Source organism: Thermobia domestica, chromosome 9 (genome assembly GCF_964235325.1).
Source record: "Thermobia domestica chromosome 9, izTheDome1.hap1.1, whole genome shotgun sequence".
NCBI lineage: Eukaryota > Metazoa > Arthropoda > Insecta > Zygentoma > Lepismatidae > Thermobia > Thermobia domestica.
In genome coordinates this window covers 14,161,953-14,178,785 of record NC_137462.1, presented here as the reverse complement: position 1 = coordinate 14,178,785, position 16,833 = coordinate 14,161,953, and the positions used below count along the sequence as shown (strand labels likewise).

At 36.3% G+C, this 16,833-nt stretch overlaps 1 protein-coding gene across 1 annotated transcript in view; it reads right to left on the bottom strand.

The window, feature by feature from the left end:
• Positions 1–9,101: 9,101 nt before the first annotated feature.
• LOC145694426 (uncharacterized) overlaps positions 9,102–16,833 on the bottom strand; it is a 38,757-nt gene continuing 31,025 nt past the window's right edge. The window contains exon 4 of the mRNA XM_081770632.1: positions 9,102–9,260. Within this exon, the coding sequence (XP_081626758.1) occupies positions 9,229–9,260 (32 nt within the window). The 3' untranslated portion in view covers positions 9,102–9,228. The remainder of the gene's footprint in view (positions 9,261–16,833) is intronic.

The following is a 16,833-nucleotide window of genomic DNA, read 5'->3' as shown; positions in this document are numbered from 1 at the left end:
AATCAGAAATGTAACATTTGACAAGAATTTTCGATTTTGTCTACTGCTGCTCATGAGAAGAGTAATTTCTCATCTCGTTTCTGAAACAAAATAAACAAAATTAAGACAAGAGTTAACACTTTACATTCAAGACGGAACAAGGTTAACTCAAATTATCGTCTCGGTTTGGAGATGAGAATTCAGACGAAACGAAAAGTATCGTAAACATTTCTCGTTTTATCTCGATTCTCGAAATAGTGTATGTCCATTATTTAAGTAACAATTGCTTTGAAGACTGGATCGTATACGCTATTTTGTTACTTTGTATTTCGGAGCTCATTGAATTTATTATGGTCTGCGTAGGTATTTTTGTAGCAAAGATTTTATAATTACTTCTGCATATCTTAAAAGTTAGTTTATTACATGCCTTAGTATTCAGTGATATTCAGTTATTTTTATTACAGATATTTTCCTCAAAACGTACAGTAGAATAATTTTTACATAAAACTTTAGTGGAACGCTTTGGTTTAAAATTTTGGTAGTTCCAGAGGTGCTTCCTAGAGGTCAAGACACCTTCCCGAAATCACGACTTATCTGTAAGTTTTGCCTAATTTTAGGGCAACTTTAAAAATTTCAATACCATTATTATTATTATTATTATTATTATTATTATTATTATTATTATTATTATTATTATTATTATTATTATTATTATTATTATTATTATTATTATTATAAGAAAAAGAAAGGATAAAAGATACTTTTGAGGATTAGTGTGCGATAGGAAACGAGAGGGGAGAAAGAAGGTGTAGCTCCTGGACAATTTTAATATCAAAACTTCGGATGCCTAAACAGAAATTAAGTAACATTTGTCTTCACCACGATACATAATAACACCCTTTCTTTGGATAAAAGACTTTGAATTATGTATGCGTTATATTGATATTTTAACAAAATATACATACCAATATAAAAAAGAATAGTTTCTATTTACAAATTTTGGTTGAACGGATATATGGAACGTGCTTGAAATGGCGAACGAACATATTATTATTTCTAGCAGTAGGAGTAATAGTGAAAGACATTCGGAATAATTCCTCAGAAACAATGTCGTTTCAGACCCATGTATGACTGATACTAGGCCCTGAGTATGGCCCTTAGGGATCGTATTCATAAATTGTTTGCTAAACGCGTTACGTTTTCACACAGTGGGAATCAAGGTTGTAGACAGACATGTGACGTCATTTTGCTACTATTTCAACTGTGAAGAAAGCCATCTCCACTCTAATTTGTAAGATCGAAAGAAATTGAGTGTTTCTCATTTTATTACACATCAGAAGTATGAATATTGTAATTGGTAAAAACAACTTTCTGCAGCGAGAATCGAATCCGGGACCCCTGAATTACGAAACGAATGCTCGCGCCACTACACTAAGACTGCTCCCTTAAGTAAGAGTCAAAAAACACTCGTGTATGTAGGAAATTGCACACGTTTACGATGACGACGAAACACACTGATTTCGGTCATGATAAAATACTATAGCCGATACTTCAAATTTAAATTAAAAAACAAAAAATAGAAATATAGTGAATCAGACCATTTTCTTTTCTGATTCAAAAGTATCTCCGCAACTTGTCTTTATTATACTTAGTAATACTCGTTTTACAGTTATTTCCTGTAACCTTGGATTACAGGGACACGAACACAGATTCATCGAGAACATATACGATTTCAAAGGATCTCCCACTTGGAATAGAACACGAGACACGAGCACTGAACTATCTGAGGTAATGATGGCATGGGTCAATGAAAACTTGACCCACCACCGACCATGACCCACCATGATCCGCCATGACCCTCCACCAACCATGACCCACTCTGTCCCACCACCCACCACCCACCTACCAAAACACATCCTTATCAATTTTGACACATGATACACAGCATCTCCTTTACTGACTAAAGAGATTATACTTGTAATAAAACCAGGTTGTGAAATTCTAACTGATCGGAATTTGAATTTTTACGGCCACTCGTTCAATCTCCAGTACCACCCTCTAACTTTTAACGATTTTTCTTTCGAGCCCGGATACTAGACTTGACAACTACCGAGGTCAGCAGTCAACTACTTTTAGTATTCAGATACAAACCACCTATCTTTCATGTTTATGAAAGGTGGAAACCACAGTTACCATGATATAATATAGTTATTGTTACGGAGGACCGTTTTACTAGTTAAAATTTTATTAGGGTAAACAGGTGAGAAACCAATTAAAATATAAAATATGAAAAAATACAATATAATTGAAAAATAATTTAAATATTAATATCTTACGTTAAAGCAAGAGAGAAACCGTAAACCTTCATACAAGTGGAAAACGAAATAGTATCCCTTGAAGAATTACAGGTGAGAAACGAGTACTAATAATTGGTTTCGACAAAAATTTGTGAAGGTTTACATTATCTTTTGTTATTTTCTAGTGTGTTAGTAGTTCGTGAGTGCTGTAGTATTGTCTATATAGGGCGGATTTAGGGGGGTGCAAAGGTGCACGTGCATCCCCCTTCGTTGTAAATATATACTATCTAAAATGAGAATCTGGAAGTGAATATAGCAACATTTTCCGAAACTTTTTGCCATCATATTTCCGTTTGGGTTTTAAAAGAAAGCAGAGCTTTGCAAAAGCAATCGTTTAAGTCGATTTTCGTTCGGTGTCGTCAGGGGTAAAGAATATTATCACATATCACTTTGAAGAGTTTCAGTGTGATTGGTTATTTTGGTAGTTCTTGGTACACCTCTCTCAGACAGTTTTGGATCCGGCCCTATGTCTATATGTGTATTGTATGTGAATTTTGTGTAACTGTCTATAAGTTTTTTTTAATAAAAAGTTTTCCTTTTCAGTTAAGGATTGAATAAAGATGAAAAAAGAAAGTTAAAAAGACCTGAGATAGGCTGCAAGAATTCAGGTCCAAGAGCCCACCCCCTACCTAAATAGGGAAGGGACAAACGTGGATTTTCTCGGATACTAGTATTTTGTTAATTTTCATTATTACCGTCTACTTTAGTCTGTCCGGCATGTCCGTGGGTCATAAAACTTAGAGATTCCATTTCATTTCATTTCATTTTACATAATGTATCCCATATAGCTCTTTTTTCAACAAGTGGGTGATTTATGACTGGAATAAATGGATTGTTTATTTTGGCCTTCTATTTGACGTTATTATTTTAATTGTTTAATTAGCATGCCGATTGCGGGGAACAAAGTTCGACCTACATTGATACGTATTAGCATATCTTTGTTATCAATATACATTGCATTTCACTTAACATTTAACGGATTTGTTAGTTTTCTCCGCTAACTCGTGTTTACGAAAGCATTAGTGTAACTTTCTCGAAAATTTTACCAATTTCAATCCCCAAATTTTAATGTCCAAGAACTTAGGAACAAAAAGTTTTACGAATAAACATGAAAACACAAACATGATTACTAACTAAGTTATGCTCTCTGTCTATTCCAAGTTTGGTCCAGCTTCAATGAGTTCTGTTCATTGTGTGCTCGACACTTTTTCTTCTCCAGACGACTTACCAAATTTTCTTCTCACCTAGTCATCAGTTCTGAAAACCAGGCGACTCATCAAATTTTCTTTTCACCTAGGCACCAGTTCTGGATACCAAGCAACTCATCAAAGTTTCTTCTCACCTAGTCATCAGTTCTTAAAACCAGCCGACTCATCAAATTTTCTTCTCACCTTGGCATCAGTTCTGAAAACCAGGCGACTAATCAAATTTTCTTCCCACCTAGGCATCAGTTCTGAAAACCAGGCGACTCATCAAATTTTCTTTTCACCTAGGCACCAGTTCTGGATACCAAGCGACTCACCAAATGGTGTAGCCGGATAGGGCAGTGAAAAGTGCCCTTACACGGATTGCTATAATATTTATACCAGAGGTACCTCATATCTAAATATAACTTCGGCCGGAAAATCAACTTCAAATTCTTTCGAATTTAGGTTATTGTTGAAAATTCGTAAATCAAAAATTGTTCATATGTTGAAAACGACTTAAGTTACGAGGGTGAAACAGAATATTAATATATTTTGCTTGAAGGGCCTTACCACAAACTAGAAACAATATATTTCGACCTTGAAATTTCTAGCGAAAAGCGCGTCAAAAATATTCGAATTAAAATATTTTTGCTTTACATTTGAGTGACCACCTTCTAATTTCCACCATAGAAACAGCACCAACAGACTTACAATATATCTTGACCATGGTTTGACACTCGAGGTGCAACTTGGTGTAAAATGAGGAAAACCAAAATAGGCCAAGCCTGGAAGATATGCAGTCCGTGTTACACCATGAATGTTTTTTTCCGGCACGAATACTATCAGAAGTCAAAGATGGATGAGTTTGAATTTCCGACTCATTATCAATGGATCTCCATGACAGTATAACTCTCTCATAATCGTACCCTTTTGAGAAACCACGTGAGACCGCTAGTGGCGCTGAAAACCAGGCGACTCACCAAATTTACTTCGCACCTAGGTGGCAATTCTGAAAACTAGCTGACTCATCAAATTTTCTCCTGACCTAGGCACGAGTTCTGAAAACCAGTGTCTCACCAATTTGATACATAGGCCTACATGTTTTGGCCTTAAATTACTTAGGCGCCAGCCTGATATTTCCAAACACCATGGCGAAATGACGCCTGAGATTTTTCGTGTCCTGAGGTATATACAATATACATGCAGTGCCGCCGGATTTACAAATAGACCCAGGCCTAGCTGTATGAAAATGTTGGGCGCAAATTGAACGAAAATTTAATAAGCAACACGAAAAATTGCAAAATTTGAATAATAAAAATAACAAGCCCACAATAGACGCTCTCCAAGGAATAATTCATTTCACAACTGTATTGGTTTGAATAACTGGTTCTAGACCCATAAAGCTAAAACAAATCACGCTTGTAACATTATAATATTCTTGTACAAAAATAAATGAATAAAATGTAAATTTCTTACAATTCAAATATTTCTATACAAAAGTTACAAAACAAAAATTCTATAAAATTTGCACAAAAAAAACACTAAAACAAAGATTTACATAAAATAAGTTTATAAGTAAACAAGACTACTCCAAGAAATTCTGATGGCTCAGTGGTAGAATGCTTATCTCTGGTACACTCGTGTTCAAAATGATTGTCGCATATCTTTAACTGTCTTCTCGTAAGAATATAATTTGATAATTAATTTGCAGGTTACTTTTAATACTGGTACAATGTGTATAATCGGGAAACGTATATTTGTGGTGAATTTCATAGAAAAATAATTATAAATACGAAAATTAGAATGAGTAAAACAAAATGTTGGTAAATGGACAAGAAAGTTTTATTTTCGTTTTATTGTTCTTATTTACTGCTCCTTTGACATGAAATTTGTCACATACATGTCTTTGCCGATTATACACATACTAACATTATAGGAAATACCGGGCGAATTCGTTATCAAATTATATTCCTACAACAAACTATTTATAGACATGCGACAATAATTTTGGACATGAGAGTACGTGGGGTCCCTGATTCGTTCCCCGGCCAAATAATTGTGGTGGACAACTTAGTGTCCGTGGATTTTCTCGGAGTACTCCCGGTTCCTCCCACATAATCATTCCACCAATTTTTTCATCATCATTCACATGCCTTAATCATCCTTCTCCCTTAGACTAAAGGTGCAGAACTAAAAGTTTTCTTTTTCGAGAAACATCTTCGAATGGAAAGATCCAGAGGCATTATGTTTTGTTTCCATCACCAATCCTTGAGACCGCGGTGCCTCAGTGGTAGAGCGTTCACCTCTGGTGCATGGGGGTCCTTGGTTCGATCCCACCGTTTTCTTTAGCCTAGCCGGCATATTCGTAGACATAAGACTTAAAAATTGCATTTCTTTTTTCTACCGCCAATCTACAGGTACACTCATATCCAAAATTATTGTCGCATGTCTATAAATATGTTGTTGTCGGAATATAATTTGATAACGAATTCGACCGGTATTTCTTACAATGTTAGTATATGTATAATTGGCAAAGACATGTAGGCTATGTGGAAAATTTTATGTCAAAAGAGAAGTAAACAAGAACAATAAAACGAAAATAAAACTTTCTTGTCGATTTAGCAACATTTTGTTTTACTTATTCTAATTTTCGTATTTATAATTCTTTTCCTATGAAATTTACCACAAATATACATTTCCGTATTATCCTACATAGTATCAGTATTAAAAGTACCCTGCAAAATCATTATCAAATTATATTCTTACAAAAAGACAGTTATAGGTATGCGACAATCATTTTGGACATGAGTGTACATTGCAAGATACCCTTGGTGAGAGGACCTAGTTTTATAAGTCTAATTTTCCATATTTTTATACTCCATATTGATTCCTCTTGTGATTCCCCTGCCGCCACACTTCTGTAGTATTGTATGCTTGCCAATGTTCGCCTGGAACGTTCCTGTTCAAACGCTTTCGGAGATTTCCACTTCATAATCACGATCTTTTTCTACTTTAATATCCTACGATTATGCACCGAGACTAAGGGAGATATGACATGAATTATGATAAGGGCCGATTTTGTACGACTTTGGGTGACTGGGGGCCTTCAAGTATATGTTTCGTTGTTACATATCCAAGTAATCATCCAAGCAAATATATCCAGATTCTGGAGTGCGCAAAGAAAGTTTGAGGATGTACGCGCCCCTTCATTCTCCAAGATCGGCGTTCATAATAATGGTGGAATGAAGAAAGTGGGAGAAAAGGGGAGAGTGGCGAGAAAACTCAAGAACACGGTGTTTGTCCACCACAACCCTACCTGGTGGGAGCTAGGATCGAACCAAGGACACCACGCGCCAGTGGTTTTCTACCACTTAGCCACGTGGTCTCTTAACACAGTCGTTTTCGACTTTGTGTTACGCATGTCATCAGCTATCCTGCGTTGTTAACAATCTTTTGACTTCTATGGGAACGAAGAAGGCAGGTGACTCAGTGGTGACGAGTTCAGCTTTGTTGAGAGGGTCTTTACTTTAATCCCAAGCTAAGTAAGCTCCTTGTGAATAATACCATGTCTGTACTTTTTTAAGAAAAGGGAAACCCCATTTTCTCCCATCTTATTCCGCCAATTGCTCCAGAATCACTAACTTTGAATAACAAAGTATCTCCTTTTAAGCGTCAGGGTATGAACGTTAAACTAAATATTTTATTTGGAATTATTTTCTCCTTTATATTCATTCACTGCTGTCCTTATGCAACCCCGCTCCACAAAAGTTACATCGGAGCAACCTGTTCATTCACTGTTCCATTCAAGCTTGACGCAAACATTTACGCTGGCAGCAAGTCAATAGCCAATTAACGGCCAGTAATTCTATGACGCTCTGCGAAGGGTTTAAAACATCGCTTCCAAGTACAACAAAAGGCAGATTGTATGAAAGCACGCGTTAAAAGTGCAAGAGTAGAAAGCCAAAAGCCAACCACGCGCCAACTGTTCGAAAGCTTTCTTGCTAATTGGGATTCCATACGTCATTATTTACACCCACCTTAATGGAATAATTCGGGAAGCCCAAACTTCCTGCGCTGACAATGAAAAATTCTGATCATACATTTTTGGATAGAGCAGATTGGCAGTCTAAGACTGAAAGCAGATTACAAATTCACGTGGTAGCTATTCGGCTCCGTTTCACATATTACTTAAACAGAGCGACCGAACGGAATTAAACGAATCTTTGCATGTTTGTAGTTGGAAAATATTAACATCAGACGCCAATAGATGGTACTTTATGTCAATGATTCCCAACCGGTATGTCGCGAAATTATATTGTTTAAAAATCATGAATCATTAACTAATTAGTTAAAATAAATTAATTATTTCCCGGCCGATACAATATATTTTACCGAGCGAAGTAGCTCAAGTGGTAGAACGTTGGCTTCGCATTTGGAAGGTCGTGGGTTCGACTCCCGCTGCCGACCATTCTGACTGGGGTTATCCAGGGTTTCCCTCAGTCCTACCATGCAAATGGTGGGATGGTACCTAGTAAACAGGCCCTGGCCGATACTTCCCAAATCATTTCCATTGTCGCTGTTATTGTTAGATATCCAGAATAAAATGGGTTAGATTCCCGGTAGAGGCATTCGGTCGAAAAAGTGTAAAAAGCTTTTTCAAATCAGCCACCCTGAATGAGGTTTTTCTGGGTTTTCCTCATTCACACCGGGAAAATGCCGGGGTGGTACCTAACTTATAGGTCCCAGGCCGCTTCCTTCCTTCCCCAATTCTTTCTTCCTCCCCTTTCCCCGGATAGTGTGTTCTCCGAGGGCTGTCATCCCTCAAACGTGACGGGCTAAATGGCCTTAGATGCCGAAAGCCCAGAAATCTAAATCCTAAAATCCCAACATAAAATAAAATCTGAGCTGTATGTGATAATTGTTACATAAATAAATAAATAAATAAATACATAAAAATAATAAATGAAATTTGAAACAGACTACGAGTGGATGCCTTTAGCGGTAGTAACAATCCGAAGTACCACATAGAAGCAATACCATATCGAGACGTTCAGTTGATTTTGACTTTAGCTTCAATTTCAACACCGAGGCTACATAAGACGTGGACCTACTGATTAACGAGGAATCTGAACAACATGAGTTCCCGCCGGGAATCGAACCCGTGTTTTATAGAAACGTATTGCCTTACACCAGGGGCGAATTCAGGGGAGATCGGGCCGATTGCCCGCCCCAGAAGAGGAAACTTTATTATTTTATATATAAATAAAACCCATCCCAGAGTTTGGAGCTCTTAAAAGTAGCTCTAAATAGCAGTATTACAACCCACCGCCGCCCCTTCTGAAGTCCGTCCTGGATCCGCCCCTGCCTTACACTATTATAATTTATAATGTTTTAACAAAAAAAAAAATCAAATAATTATGTCTTGATATGGAGTGTTCAGTACAGTGTCTCGTCAATCAAAAAAGTTTGTAAACCACTCTATTGTTAGTTTGACCTTGACGTTACTTGAGAGTAGTTGTGCAGTTTTTCAGCCATCCTCATGTGTCATTGATTTTAAAACAAAAATAAAAAAGACAGATTATTTTATTAAAAAATGCTTTATTACTTCATTTCTGAACAATCCGTCTTACCCTAATATTGATGACAGTAAATTAAGAAAAAATACTCTTTGGACACATAATACTTGCCAAAATAGTTAAAACACACTAATCGTCCCGCGGAGGAAATAATTCAAAACCTGCAGAGTAGAAGAAAAGAGAACCAGATTAATAGTAATACTAACTGATGAGTGTTGTATTTAACCTTATACTTCTGTACTATGTGCTCGCTTCAAGATACTGAAAAAGTTCATATGGACCTATGGCGAAAAGTGCATAGTTTCAGAACTTGGGTTATTCAAAATAGCCAAATTTCAACAGGCTCTATTTCAAATTCCAGAAACTGTGGATGGTGGTTCTTATCAGAGTAAAGGAAGCCACACATACACAATCCAAAAGTGCATATTCCATCAATTTTCAATAGGTGTACAGGGTATTCCCTACAAGAGTGTAATTCTCAAATATGCCCTCAATAGAGTCTTCAGATATACCCTAATTTCAAGGAGGGTCCAAAGTAGGCAGGAGGTAAGCCTTGACAACAATCGACATCCAATGCTTCGGAGGGAAGGCAGAAGTGTTAGGAACCGGCAGCTCCGTTTTTTTTTTTTTTTTTTTTGTGTGTGTGTGTGTGTGTGTGTGTGTGTGTTTGTGTGTTCGGAAAAACGTGTGATGCGATTGTAACGGTACGTTACATATTGTCTTTTGTTTCGATTAACTCTTTGTTTATTCATGTTTGAATCAGGTTATTATGATATTTCACAAATTCAGTTTGACCGACTTATACTTTATCTGCACCTTGTTTTAAAGTATTGGCCAAGAATTACTTAAAATTCTGAGCCACATTCATTCTCTTTTTAATAAATAGAAGAAAGTTGTTGAATTGATTTTACTCCGTGATTCTTAAAAAGATAGAAGTTAAATAATTTTATGAGTATTACTCGCCAATAATTTATTCTAATTCTATCGAAAATAATATTTATTTGTCATAGTTTGTCACGATATTCTGACATAATTAAGTAATTTTGAAACAACGTGTGTTTAATGTTTAATATTGTATCTATGAATTACTTTAATATGAGTTACTAATTTTAACTGATTCTGCTACAAGCAACTAACTTTCTTCGTATTTATGTGAACTCCAATCAAAAATATGTATCTCCGATATGTCTGTTTAGTAACTTATAAGAAGTGTATTTAATGCTTATGAATGTAGTTCTGCTTGTTAAATATATATATTATGAAATATGGTTCAAGAAAATTAATTAAGAAATACAAAGGTTATGAAATACCATGGATTTTATACTATGTAATTATATGCAGCAGAACATGTATTTTGACAAACTGCCGACAAATGATATGGAATTAATAAACGACATAACGGAAGATTGAATAATAGTCTTAATCAACATTCATAAACATACGTTTACAGTTCATGTCATCTAGATTGGAGTCTATTTACACCTTTTCTTGCTTCGTTCTTTACTGAAATCCATTCCCTTATCTGCATTCTTACAATGTTAAATCGCCGTGCGTAGCTCGAGATGCGTCACAGCGATGGAACCATTTAGAAATAACACATACTTGTTAGAAGAATTGTGACAAGATTTACATCCCGTCCCAAGGTACAGTGCACGACGTATTTCGTCACCGTATATTTCACTTTTTTTTTTTTTTCATTTATAAGCGTGAAAGAAAACATTGCAGCATGCGTTTTCCCAAGTACGAGAGACCGTGCTGCTGACGATCCTTAACACTTCCCACATTGCACCATATGATTCCGAGTTCAATGCTATCAACGCTTATTGTTTGCCTATTTTAAACCAATCATAAAATCAGAGCATATCTCAAAATTCGGTTGATGGCATGTCTGGAAATTTCACCCTGTATAGAATACTCTGTACACCCATTGAACATTGAAAAAAGTATTTTTGGATTGCGTATGCGTGACTTCCGTTACGTTGATAAGGACCACCATCCACAGTTTCTCGAATTCAAAATAGGGCATCTTAAAATTTGGCTTTTTCGCGATTTTGAACAGCCCTTGGTAGGTGATTCCTGACACCAAGACAAGCCAAACAGTACAGACCAACCTGAGTACACAAATGCTTCCTTTCGGAGTTATAGGCTGCCGAAAACATGAAAAAACGAACTTTAAAGGGTCATAGCTGTAATACTATGGACCTACTGTAATCGGGTCAAGACTTCACTTAGGAACTAGTATCTGTCGTATCCAAATATCCATGTTTCAAAAGCCTGCGGTACTTCACCAACATTTTTTTATAGAGGCAGCTACTGAGTACTTCAAATTATGTGCCCGTACCAAAACTCCCTCTATAAACACTGTCCCCTGAGTATCGCAGCATTCTGAAACATGTATTTTTGGATAGCACACCTCTTAGTTCCTACGTGAAGTCTTGACCCGACTATGGTGGGTCCCATAGTATTGGAGCTATGGACCTCTAAAGTTCATTTCTCGATGTTTTGGTAGCCTATAACTCCGAAAGGAAGCATTTGTGCACCCAGGTTGGTCTATACTTTCTGTCTTATATTGGCGTCAGGAATCACCTCCCAAACGGTGTCGGTGTTGGTTTGAAACACCCTATATATATTAAAAGTGATTAATGATAAGTGTTACCATTTTTTGAAGATTAATCCCCTTTTCGATTTTCTTTATACACAAAATATAGCATAAACATACAATATTATATATATTTAGTATAATACAAAAGAATATACCGGGTGCACCATTTATAATGTCCCACCTTTATAACAGACGAACCAAGAGAGAGAGAGAGAAGCGAAACTTTGCACAAAGCAACTACAGGAAGGGGGACATCTATCGATGTATTGGGTAACATCACCAGGTGAACAGTGTTGCCAACCCAATATAAAGTTATGATTTTTTAAATGGAATGACCTAAATTTAATTTCAAATTTCGAATCAGCAATGAAAACAAAGACGAAAGAGATGGCACTCGCAGATCAGTGTTGCATACTTTTTGAGAAATATTGTAAAACATATGTCAAATTTAAACGCCTTTAACATACACAAGGAATGAAGTAGTAACTATTTGTGCACATTAAAAGAAACACTGGGAATAACTCTTTAAAATGACTTCAAGTTTAGAAGGATCAGTTAAACAGTGTTGCCACAACAGAAGAGAGAAAAGTTGAATTTGGAAATAATGCAATAACTTGAAAAAGGTCCCTAGTCCAGTATAATTTAAAATGCATAGAGCAAATCAGTATGTCATAAGAAGCATTGTCACGTTTATTTGAGATCGATATGTCAAGTACTTACCAAGATATTCGGTACTCTGTAAAAGCTGAGAATTTTGTGCTGTACAAGATGGTAACGCTGTTTCAAAATTCCCTTTTTTTCCCCACTGCGTGGGAGAAATATTAATGTACTAATCTGTGACATAAGTTATATTCTGTGACATGCTGAATTAAAGCAAACTATTTAAAATAATTAAACAGAATATGTTTTCTGTTTCATGAATTTTGTAATGTATGTTACGAATAATTGTTTCTTGATCATCACAAACATATATTTCTTTAATTTAATTTCTTTATCCTGAATATAAGTTAGAAACGACAATAAAACGTAGATATTAATAGTTGTAAAATTTGAATTGAAAATACATAGGCTAAGTTCTCTTAAATGGTAGCAAAATTTTTCAAATCATCCAATATTTATACTTACTATTCAATTTTAGGGGACCATACACAACTTATTTTGTATTTCATTCACCACGAAATTAATTACAAATAATGTATAAATATTGTTTTTTAAGAAGTGAGTTGCATTTATGGATTCATAGGTGCCGATTCCCTTATGAGGACTCAAACGTGATGAGTAAAAGTACAGCACGTAGAAATATGACATAAAAGCTATAGTGGAACAAACACCAAACAACCCCTGTTAAGTGGCCATTAATAACAAGAAATGTATGTGATCGGTTAAGAAACGGAGAACCTGGTGGGACCATGAACGGTTGGATCCGTAGTGAGTTGACGAGTAAACGAGTACAGTAGCTTCAAATAAAATCAAATCTGTGCTGGATGGCCACAAAAAGCAAGGAAGTATTTAACCAAGTCAGGGCAGGGCCAAAGTAGTGGAAACTCAAGGTGTCTATAGGGACCAGGCGCGTTAGCAAAGGTGGGTAAGTTGTAAACAAAATAGTGTAAACATACTATGTAAAAAATATTCCATAGTTCTTCTGCAAATTATATACGAGATCGTATTCCTTAGCGCAGGTTAACTTTCTGTATAACGTCCCACGTTTATGCCATTTAGGCTAAGGGGGACAATGATTAAGGCAAGTGACTGATGATAGAAGAATTAATGGGATGAGAATGTGAGAGAAAACGAGAGTACCCGACAACCCCATGGACATGATGTTATCCACCACAAACTTACTGGATCGGAGATCGTATCAGGGACCACACGCACCAGAGGTAAGTGCTGTACTACTGGGCAACCGTGCCCTCGCAATTTAACTTTAAGAAGGCATAACCACACAATTTTCCTATTATAATTCAATCAAAATCTTTTGTTTTTTGTACAATGGTTCACAATAATTGAACATAGATTTATGATATATTGCAAAATGATATGTCTGAAATGCGATTATTCTCGGAAAAAATACGTACAAACGTCTGCATGGTGGTCACTATTTGAACAGAACGAAGTTGGAAACTCACATGGGCTTTTGTTCGTATGGAGGAGGCATGTCAGCGACAGTGCATATGCGCGTAAAGAAAGACAAGTGAGAGAGACAAGCACCATCCTGTGCTACGTGGGACTGTGTCAGTAGAAAACAAACACGTCACCAAAAGTAAAACCAAAATGCTTATTTTCGCTTTGTGTTGACGCAAACCGTTACAAAATGAGAGGGCCCAGATATAAATAAGAGGGTCATTTCAAAAGTCTTGCACACAGGCTATGCACGACCAATTGAGTGGTTTGATCAAGTTCACTTTTAGGTCAGTTGTGGGTGAGTTTGGGCTTGACGATTCTTTCTATGTTTTCTGGTTTGCTTTGCTGTGTGGTGAACCTGTTTGAAATTGGGTTACACATGATGATAAGCGTTCCTATATCAACATCGAAACTCTGTGGAAAGAATCCACCTGCAATTTACAATACTTTGCGGGAGTTTTGTCGAAATAGTGTCGTGGATCATAGCACCGTATTTCGGTGATCAGCTCGTTTCCGTGAAGATCGTGTAAGCACTGCTGACACCTCAAGAAGTGAAAGACCATCAACTGCAACAGACTACACTCCTGAGATTATTGTGAACGACATTTTGAGAGAGGTCGACGAAAACATGTAAGAAAATTGCATATGAGGCCAAAATATGTATCACTTCACTTTACAGAATTATTACTGAGAAGCTGAAGATGAAGATGAGATGGGTTCCGCATAATCTGAGTAAAGAGAAGAAAGCATGTTGCAAAAGAGTCGCAGAAAAATTGCTTCAAAGTTAACAAACAGAAGGAGATCAGTTTTTCCAAACGACTGTTGCAATTAATGAAACCTGGATACGAGAGTCTGAACCAGAATTGAAGTTTCAGTCGTCACAATGAAACAGTTCAGACTCTTCACGCTCGAAGGAATTCCGCTAGCAACAATCAAACGTTTAACTCACGATGATCTTCGCGCATGATACGAATGGAGAGATGGCTACAATAGAGTCACAGGGGACGTCTATACCAGGCGTATACTACAAGCTGTTACTGCAAAATGTTTTGTGCCCGAAAATTATTGAAAGAAATCCCGACATGCTTACATCTGGTGTCCTCATTCAGAACGCTAATGCAAGGCCGCATACTGCTCTACAAGTAAGGGTTACAATTAACAAGTATGGATGGGAAATACTTCCCTACCCAATATAGTCATGATTTGACCCCACCAGACTTTGATTTGTTTCCCAAATTAAAAGAACTGCTCTGTGGAAACTGTTTAGATTAGATTGACGAAGCTTTCAGTGAGGTGACCCGAGTGATCAGACACCTCAACAATAAAGGTGTAATATCCAGGATACAGAATTTGTCAAATGTTGGGAAACTGTCATAAACAAGTATGGAGATCGTATGATGGCCTGTAAAGGTATTTTGTACAATAAATTATTAGCTTGCATAACATCTTTCAGTGTGCAGAACTTTTGAAATGACTGTCGTACAATATATTGCAAAAAGTATTCCGAACAGTTGCTAGGACATAATATTGTACGTAAGGGTACATCTAAACACTAAATGCAAACATTAGAAGTTATTGGTACCATAACAAATAACAGTATATGAGTCTCATTTCGTAATAATGTTCGCAAAATTTGCGGATCGCAAACGAACACAAACAATGCAATAAATAATTATAATTGCATACCGAGAATCGTAAAAAAAAAAAAAAAAAAAAAAGTCATACTTTACATTTCGTTAACACAATCCACTGCAGAATGAAGCCGTATGAAACATTTGAAGACATTCAATAATTACGACCTAGCAGTTGTGTATGTAAGAGAAAACTTGAACCTATGATTTTTGTGATATTAATGCACAATTCACAAATTTTTACGTTTGCTGCTGTATTATAGAAGGAGTTTACCAAATGTATACTAAACTAAGCTAACCAAAGCCAACCTACGTATCCTAACTCATATTTTATGTACAAGGGAAAAAAAAGAAAAAACACCTAAGTAAAATTTTAATGAACACCATCAGCACTATATTACAAAAGTTAAACATATCATGCATTGTTGTGCGTGAGCCAGCGTATAGTACATTGCGTCATTCTTACTACTTGCATTTTGGTCAACTTATTTACCTTTGAATTTATAGTAAATAGGCCTATGGTGCTTTTTTACTTTTGGCGCACCAGATTTTGAAAGATTTAATGTAAAATTCCGTACTTCGCATGAAAAGACGTTTAAAAAATCTGCAAGCGATAAAGTTAAATACAAAGTATTACACCTGTATTTTATGTTTACATGTGTAGGTTACCATAGTCCGTGTCCCTCAATTGGCGTTACTATACCTTCAGGGAGGAACCTAATCATTCATAATTGTCCACAAATACGAACAAAATTAATTGTGAATAATTTGATTCCTTCCTGAAGGTTTAGTAACAGCGCACTGTGAGATAATTGGTTGATGCCACACGCCAATTCGGGTGACGCAGAGTATAGTGTAAAAGCCTTACGAGTACTTCACTACGGATAAAATAAGTGAGTGCATATAAATGATGGTTGTATTAGAAACTATTTGTATTTGTGCTATATTTGTGCACAGTGTACAGAAGTTGTATTTTATGTTTACAAGTGGAACGCTACAAGTATGAAACCGTGACAAGTATTATTGAAACTCATATCATTACCAAAATCCACTCATTTCACTATCTTTACTTTTGCATATACCAATCTTCGCTGACCCATTCCCTCTCATGAGCTCGCGCCCTTCAGCTTAGCCCTGATGTGACTCGGTGAGATAGCATTCGTGCTTTTTAGTGGCCTACTAGCACAAATTGTTTCTTGTTTTTTGCATTGCAATTTTTATGCATACACCCGGACGCCGTATTTACGCGCAAATCTTAGAAGAATTTTAATTATTCAACAATTGATTATGATGGTCCTCTTGAAATTTAACTATTCCATTTGACAAGTTTCCATGTCGGCCAGCGCAAATCATTTAGTAAACAATAAGAAGGAATTTGTG